Here is an 8,847-nt window from a genome sequence, read left to right as displayed (position 1 = left end):
CAATGATACCGTAATTATCGACAGACACCTGATGCGTTTCCCTGTAAGCGGAAGGAAGTGAAATTACCCCCTTTCAACACTTCGCCAAATGGATCATTCTTCAACGGATGGGCTATTTTTGGACGACCGGCTGCGCGGTAGCACTACCGGTAGAGAATTTTTTCCTGATATTTCCGTTCGCTCGGATGCTTGTAGTAACGTGACTAACTATCTATGGTGGAAGCCTTTTTGCCCGATTATTTTTATCAAGCACCGAATGCGCTTCTCGTGCGGATTGGAGCTTCGAGCCGATGAAGATCGTTTGAGGAACATCGCTTCGCAGCTGGTGGAAACGTTGGGTGCAGAGCGCTGGCACGTCGATGACCGACAGTTGCATTGAAATCGATCAAACCTACTCAAAACAAAGTTAGATAATGGATAGATGAGTGTAATCGCCGAATGCAGAAAGATCGGCATCCGGCCGGATGTGCCGAAGATCCGTCGTTCGTCGTTCCGATTGGATGGCTTCGTAGTATTCGTCTTCGTCGCCGTCGTGCTGCATGACATTGAGTAATAGGTATTTTAAAGCAATTTTCAATTGTTTGGTAAAATTTAATCGATCTACTGCGGGCGGTGCAAGAGGAAGTATCGAAGCGTTGAACACCGGTGTGTCGCTCAGAAGTGAACTAGGTTAGTGGGTTGCAGGCTGCTAAACGATGGATGTCAAAGTAGATGCCCAGGAGATGGCGTTACCGCCGATCGAGTCGTTCAAGAACTGCGAGTACCATGTACGGGTTAGCGGAACTACGGCGCTGGACAAGCGGGTCATGTCGTTTGTGGACAATTTGTGGGGCTTTGAGGTGACCGGAGGAATTGATCAGTACGAACCGCTGACGGTGATCTCGGTGAGACGGGAAGGTTTGGCGAGACGGGCCGGTATTCGGGTTAACGATGTGATTACCATGATTAACGAAACGTCGGCGGATAAGCTGACCCTGGCACAGGCTCAGGAGTTGATCGCGGAATCAGGAAGGACGGTGAAGATCTTCGTGAGGGGGTAAGTTTTTTTTTAAAAGGGACCCAGTGGTACGAGGGTTAATGGTTACGTTTTTTTTGTAGTGATGTGGAAGAAGAAAGCGAAGATGAGATGACTGTGGACTATTGGTTCAAACCTTGTAAGTAATCTATGTTCCAGGAATTGATCAACCATCTAAGTGTCTCAGATCACGCTTCATTCGGACAAACCATTGTTTATCGAACCGTACCAAGACAAAAGAAGACGTGATTGGTGACCAAAGCGCACTGGCAGATGCTGTCTCTGTCTCTCCTTCTCTCTCTCTCATCCGACCCTCGAGACTATCTCATCCTGTCAACCTCCTATCCCATCCCACCTATCCATGTCATCCCAAGGAACAGTGATCCACTCTTGTTGATCGAAAGATGGTTTCTTTTCCTCAGTGAGCGAAGCCGATCGGGCAATGCTGGACTGGGAAGCTCGCCGGCGAGCTAACCGCAATGTAAGTTCGATCTTCACCTTTCCAAGACTGTCCTCAGTATGCTTATAATTAACCCCTTCGATTCCAGCCGGGCAAGTGGAATGGACTGTGGCCATGGAATGATCGCAGGAAGGTAGTCTACAAGTAAGTATCCCTATCGATGACACCGTCGTCGACGACTACGACGAAGACGTCTACGGATCCAAGATGACAAAGACTCACTACTGACTTCGTGGGTGCGGATGAAAATAGCCCCAGATGCGGTAACGAATGCGGAACTGACGAGGAGGGACCGTTTGGCAACGATCCCTTTCAAATTGGTGAAAACAAATACATTGTGTTGTTGGACCTATGCATTGGTTTTGCCTACCGATAGGCGCTGGTACTTAAGTTTCCGTTTTTGTATTTGCACCTTTTAGGGAATCCAACTGTTACATGGTGCCAAGCGTAGCGGAGGAGAAGCGCGATCGGGAACTCAAGCTTCGCGTCTCGGAAGCCGAATACAAGCAACATCTGGAGAATGAAAAGGCAGCGGCTGACAAGAAAGCCGAAGAACAGCGCCTGGAGGAAGAACGGAAGGCCGAAGAGGAACGACGAGTCGAGGAGGAGGCGTTCTTCGCCAAATTCGAAGCTGAGCAGACACGATTAGAAGCACAGGAAGCGCAAAATGCCAGAGAAGCTGACCAGTACATCGAGGAACTCATGCAGCAAGAGGAGGAACTGCTGACGGCGAACGAGGAGGAAATAAGTTCCGAAGTCCTGGAGGTGGACGCTACGCAAGAATCGCAGGAAGATGCTGCAGAGTAAGATAACCGTATCCGTAACTCATCTAGGCTTAAGTGACTGAACATTCGCGCAATGTTTGATATTTACATGTAAATAATAAACATATCTACCATTTATTTTGCAAAAAAAAAAATACTATTTAGTACTCCTTCGAATTCCTTTCCGAACCCAATCATCATGTCCCTAAATCTAGACGGCAGATAGTTTTGACTCGAGAGGATCACAAAGAGACAAGAGTGCATAGTTCTAAATTTATCGCCGATCGATTGCGAATTGAACTCATCGCAGTAGGCAAGCGAGACACGAGGAAGCACGTTGTCCCCGTTACCGATCGACACGAGGCGGCGGCGATGGCGACGGCGATGGCGACGGCGGCGGCTGAAAACGAGTACTGCATCTGCAAGTGTCTGCTGACAAGTGCCGATTGTACGATCAGATATTCTTTGCATACGGGACGGTTAACACACGCATCGTGATCGCGCTCCGTCGGAGTCGGTTCTTTTTCATTTTCCTGGTGAAAGTTTCAACGGAAGTGCGCTTCCAGAAGCAGGGGTCGTTGGACTTTACTCGAGTGTGTAGATTCGGTGTTCCTAAAGATCGCAACATTTGAAGACTCATAATCCGCGGAAAAGATCATTGCACCGGTAAACTAGGACACGGGAATACGTAATCGCATTCATCTGTGTGAAAATGCCCGAATTTGTGATCGAAAAACGCAATATTCCAGTGCTGACGATCGCTTCCAACAGTAGTGGCGGTGCAGGTGGTAGCAGCAGCAGCAGCTGCAGCGGCAGCCATGGGAGCGGTGAAAATGCGCTCGGATTCCGGATTACCGGTGGAGCCGATTTCGAAATGCCAATTACGGTGTTTCAGGTGAGAGGAAATGCGACGGACGACGAACTTCGGGTCGTCAAAATAGTACGGGAGCATCGTCGGGCGGTCGGCCGGTCGGTTATCATCTGGTAGACGTGCGAAATTTTACGGGAAGAAGCTGATCCGGCTAAAAATAGCCTTGGGAACCGTCGCCGCATCTGTCGTCTGTCTTTTTGCACGAGTGATGCGGTTTTCTTCGCAGCATCAGCACGCATTTGTAACACACTTTCGAGTGATTTGAATGCGCGTCGTGCATAACCTAGGATCAAGCGAAAGCGGTTGAGATTCGTGCGCAGTTGCATGCAAGTTTGCGTGCAAGTGATTATGATTTGTGTGGCGCTTGCGCTGTGTAATCATCATCAAGCAATCAGATGGAAAATGGATATTTACTGTATGGGAGAATTGATCTGTTTTTGAATTTTAATTGCAATCAGATTTTTACTTTGCTATTTTGCAGCTTAAACGCTGCACAGACATATTATAACATGTTATAACGGTTGTCAAATAATTGCAACATAGAAACCACCATCAAGATAGCCCTATAACATGTTATAACTCTGTAGTCTGAACGTACTATTATGCTATATTCGCACTACGGAGTTATAACATGTAACAAGGCTATCTTGATGACGTTTTTCTTGTCAATAATTATTACTACACCCTTGTAACATTAGGGTATTTAATTTTGAAAAAGCTATGAACTTCTGATAGTCCACCCTGCAGTTCGATTCATAACCCCAAAATATGAGACTGTACAAAAAACGGTAAATATTGATGAAGGATTAGAGGTCGCGCAGTTTGTGTAGAGATTTCGGAGAATTAGTTTGGAATATTATTATTATTGGTTATAGTTGTTCAAACGTTGAAAAAAAAAATAGTATGTGGTAATCATGACAATAATAAACAAGCCTGTTGCTGTTGTTGTTGTTGTGATGAAATTGGCGTTCTTTTCTTGCACATATTTATCTATCAATTTACCCTATAACGACATTTTTTCGCATTTATATGTTTCATGATATGCTACCAAACTGATCGTAGCAATAAAATTCTTGTTAGTCATTGCCATATCAACAATAGATAATTATTTTTCTACATTTGGACATGAAGAAGCAAAGTTATACCAACAATCAATACGAAACTATCGATTTTAAATTGGCTCACTACTTCACTAGCCTATTGGTCCCAAGCAAATCGATTAACGTACCCCATTCTAGTAGAAATTCTAGTACTACGAGCCACTGCAACTCTAAGACTAGAAGGTCCCGAAATAACGTGCTCAACTTTTTGGCTCAGCTCTGGTACTCTCTTCGGTCTCAAGCTAATCGATTCACCCCTCGAAACAGAGGAAAAACCAATAACCCCTCATTTTATCTGTCAAACTGTCATAGCGAATCAAAACAAACATAGTGTAGTACTAGAATTTCGTCTAGAATGGGGTGCGTTAATCGTTTGCTTGGGACCACTAGGCTAGTCAAGCAGTGAGCCAATTTAAAATCGTTAGTTTCCAACCTGTTGGCAATAGTGCGGTGCTTTCACACTCAGCCTAAGCAGTCAATAATTTTACGCTCTCGCAATGATACGAGTTTAGTGAGGAATTCGTGGATTTTCCTATGTTTCGGGGGTGCATCGATTAGCTTGGGACCGAAGAGAGTACCAGAGCTGAGCCAAAAAGTTGAGCACGTTTCTTCTGAACCTTCTAGGCTTAGAGTTACCTCTATGGTATTATTCTATGGTTATAACATATGAGGAGGTTATAAGGAAAGGGCTGCAAGTGACTTTGATCGATTCTCTTCATCGACTTTCTCTTTTGATAGCCACAGCTTTATAAACAGATTTTGCGCTATTTCTGCCACATAGTTTGATATAGAAGGTTCTCATCTAGCATCCAGAATGGCACACGAATCAAGGAATGTGTTTGCAGCTGAATTATTAACGAAAGAGGAAGTCGATGAAGAGAATCGATCAAAGTCACTTGCAGCCCTTTCTTCCTAAACACCTCGTATTATTTTAATTATAGACAAGAAAAATGTTATCAAGATAGACTTATATAATGTTATAACTGCTCAGTCTGGCCAGCGTTATAGACAGTTAGACTTTTATTAAACTACTGTTAAAGTCGGAATTAGAACAATCAAAGTAATCATTGAGAGAATTATAGACATTCGAATATCTGTATTATGTCTGATATTCAATCTAAACATGTATGGGAAATTAGCCTGTCGAAACCGAAGAGGAAGAGAAGACAGTAGGGGGACTTTTATGAACCAATTTTCTGTCAAACGCGAACCAGCGCCTGATTGGTCGGACGAACGTATAGAAACGGGGGAATCTATTTTCTTGTATTTTGGCAGTCCCCACAATGAAATAGTTTTTGCACGGTTGTTTCCGCGAGAGAACAAGAACACATCACAGTCAAAAATAAGCCAGTTGTCTCCTCTTTCTCTTAGAGCAACCGTACCAATGAGTAAATAAGGCACATTTACCTACCTCTACCATAACGCTACTTGCGTACCGGGGGTTGCTATTCAGGTGGGGGAAATAGCAATCCTCACCTTGGGAAGTAGTGAGTTCATAAATTTAGCAACGCATCAGCCGGTTGCTATTTTGAATAAACGTCAAAAGTTTGTTTTGCCGGTGTGGAAAACGGTAACTTAAATTATGACTCTGATAGCAACGACCGGTGTGGAGAGGAGTGAGTAAGCCAAAATGGAAACGCTGTGCGTGAGTAAAATAGTGCCGCAAATGGCAAAGACTGGTACGGTTGCTCTTAGGTCAAAACTGAGTGAACCCAGAGTCGATGTTAAGTGGACCCTACACGATTACTTTTATTGACAATAATCGTATTGTCAATACATTCTATATTGACGTCAATATATCGAGATTGACAATATTTCTGAATTCACATCATCAATATTATTGTCAATAATTCCCCTTCGCGTCAATATATTGATGCGTGTGGGGTTTGCTTTATAATAAGAGTCCTGCCTAGAGAAAATGACTACTATTTGTGAATTATTTTTCGTCAGAGTAAACGGCAACCAGATTTTTTGCGTTAGCATTGGATGACTTTCATTCAGAAGTGAAAAATTTCATGTCGATAACGGAGCTTCTGGGAGACAAAAACAATTATAGAACCTGAAAAAGGTTCAAGCAAGTGCTTGGTATATCTTATAAATACCACAATGTACTGAATAAAGCGAATAAATGTTTTTCATCTAAAATTACTAAAATATTGTCAGTAATAAATGCAATACTTGTAGTTCACTGGCTGTGGGAACAATAATGTTTATTTACTTTGCTTGTTTGGTACCCCGCTTGACAGTTTTATTGGTACTTCTGGCTTCACTCTTGGCGGGACTCTTATTATAACATCGACTCTGAGTGAACCTATATTGGGTTTCTGGCCACTGCCGAATTCAAGGAAATGAAAGTGCCGACATGTTACCAATTTTAGATCCCCCCACTTCCCCCGACTGCTTTCAGAGCAACACTACATCTTGCAATATGACATAGAACGACGCTTAGCAGTTGAATTAGCATGTCAGAAGAATCACCTTCCTAATTAATTAATAACTAATTTTCCTGAGGTTCTATTAAAATTAAGTCTTCAGCAAGAGAATTAAAAGTTCACTTTTCTCATAGCAATTCCCATATAATCTTCAAAGGACCAGTGTTGTATGAGATCAACCAAATGAGCTCAAATTTTGGGAAATGATCACGATTTGATTTAGAATCGATTGAACTGAGTGTAGCAAAATCGATATTTTGAGCCACCCTAATGAATAGCGTGTTTGTCGGTTATGACTTGTTCAGACTACAGAGTTATAACATGTTATAGCGCTATCTTGATGGTGGTCTCTGTGTTGCAATTATTTGACAACCGCTATAACATGTTATAACTCTCCAGTCTGAACAAGGCATTACTTACAATGGGACCCAATTGTTTCCAAACGTAATACAGTCAACTCTCCACAACTCGAAGTCCAATAACTTGATATCGAGTTATAGAACCATAGTAAAAATGAATTTCATGGCTGTTATGATAGCGATTTTGTATGTAATAGTACGTTCAGACTACAGAGTTATAACATGTTATAGCGCTATCTTGATGCTGGTTTCTGTGTTGGAATTAGTTGACAACCGTTATAACATGTTATAACTCTCCAGTCTGGACAGCGTTTAATCGTTATTCAATAACTCGATGGTCCCTTCAATATCGAGTTGTAGAGAGTTCACTGTAATTATAAAGGAGCTAAGAGACACGTCTTCTATAGATCAAAGAGCGGCTGAGAAAGTTGAATTCACTCTAATAAGGGCCTAAGTCGCAAACGCAAACAATGACTTTTTCGCTCTCGAGATAGTTGCGGAACAAATTATTGAAAAATTGAAAGCTTAAACTAAAAATGGTCTAGCAAAAGATGGGTGAAAGAAGTGAGGGTCTAGGATAAAAGAGGAACGGATTCAAAACCAACTGCCTTGGCAATCTACACGGGCAATGACAACGACCTAAATTTGAGTTTAGTTAACTTATAATCGCCAAAAGTGTCGGGACGCAGCGATGAGTCAATTTGCCTCATGTTTTTCTGTGGAAAACCGCAAAAATTCTTCCGGAAAATGAGAAAAATTAACGAAAATTTTACTCAGTCTAGGAGAAGTACCAATAGACTGAGTGAATCCAATCTTTTCTTTTCTGATATTCGGGATTTTTTTTCCTGCACAAACCTGGATATTCCTGGAAGAACATGAGGCAAATTTACTCATAGCTGAGTTCCCACACTTTATTGGCAAATCAAAGTTGGCCCCCGTGCGGTGCAATTTTAAAATGCATTTATTTTACGAACAATTTACTTCAATAAAATCCGGTTAGTATCGTTAGTACAAAACTTGAGGGCTACTGAAAAGTCATATAATATAGAAACAATAATTTAATTTCAACCAGATTTTAAAAATTTGCGCCATTTGCAAAATAAAAGCATTTTACGATTGCACTCGTGGAAATTTTTTAAATCATCATCACTTTCATAGTTCTTCTCACGGGAGCCAACTTGCATTTGCCAATGGCCGTTGTATACCTAGCGAATTCTAGCAACACTGCCTATGAAAACAAGATACAGCATTCCCTCCAAGAGTGCACTTCATACGGACGGCCTATAATGGAAACCGCATATATGGAGTCCACGTAGCATATGGGATTTGGCTTAATTGGTTCAAACATGAAATATCTCGTCATCCTAGACATTTAGAAAGCTACTGCCTTGAGCGAAGTTGTTCAATGGATCAAGGCCTTACGGTTGGTGGACAGCAGTTCATAATTTTCTCACTACGCGGCGCTAGTGTGAATGTCTATTTTCTGCTTAAGCTATATCTTGAGATCCTGGCCATCTAGAAAGTTTTTGCCTTCTTTAAAGTTGTTCAGGTGACCAATACCTTTCGGACGGTGAGCAGATTAGGTGGGAATAGAACATAATCCAAAGTGTTGTGTTGCAACAGATGGCACTTTTTCTGTGGTAGTGAAATCAAATTTTCGGGGCAAAGAAAGCATTCCGACTAGACATTTACACTAGAGAGGGTCTAGTATAAGAGAGGAGCGGACTGGCTGGTTTTAAGCCAAACGAACTGTCAAAGCCATAGCCAATCGAGCAGCGCCTATCTTGATTGTATTGGCAGTGTTGCAAGAAATCATGAAGGCATAGGTTGCCACATTTCTTGTTCA

The 8,847-nt window shown here is 42.2% G+C and overlaps 2 protein-coding genes across 2 annotated transcripts in view; both read left to right on the top strand.

Moving 5' to 3' along the window:
- Window positions 1-571: 571 nt before the first annotated feature.
- On the top strand, window positions 572-2,325 carry LOC135697219 (uncharacterized). Its single transcript, XM_065216843.1, has 5 exons — window positions 572-1,036; window positions 1,099-1,154; window positions 1,420-1,496; window positions 1,564-1,619; window positions 1,895-2,325. Exons 1-5 carry the CDS (start codon window positions 696-698, stop codon window positions 2,280-2,282), a joined length of 918 nt encoding a protein of 305 aa, XP_065072915.1. The 5' UTR covers window positions 572-695; the 3' UTR covers window positions 2,283-2,325.
- A 424-nt stretch (window positions 2,326-2,749) lies between these two features.
- The window catches only part of LOC135697232 (synaptopodin 2-like protein), a 58,259-nt gene continuing 52,161 nt past the window's right edge, over window positions 2,750-8,847 (top strand). The window contains exon 1 of the mRNA XM_065216863.1: window positions 2,750-3,134. Within this exon, the coding sequence (XP_065072935.1) occupies window positions 2,952-3,134 (183 nt within the window). The 5' untranslated portion in view covers window positions 2,750-2,951. The remainder of the gene's footprint in view (window positions 3,135-8,847) is intronic.

The sequence above is a fragment of the Ochlerotatus camptorhynchus genome, unplaced genomic scaffold (assembly GCF_037179485.1).
Source record: "Ochlerotatus camptorhynchus isolate MF236.1 unplaced genomic scaffold, CSIRO-AGI_Acam_v1.1 ptg000069l, whole genome shotgun sequence".
NCBI lineage: Eukaryota > Metazoa > Arthropoda > Insecta > Diptera > Culicidae > Ochlerotatus > Ochlerotatus camptorhynchus.
This window is presented reverse-complemented; position numbering and strand designations above follow the sequence as displayed.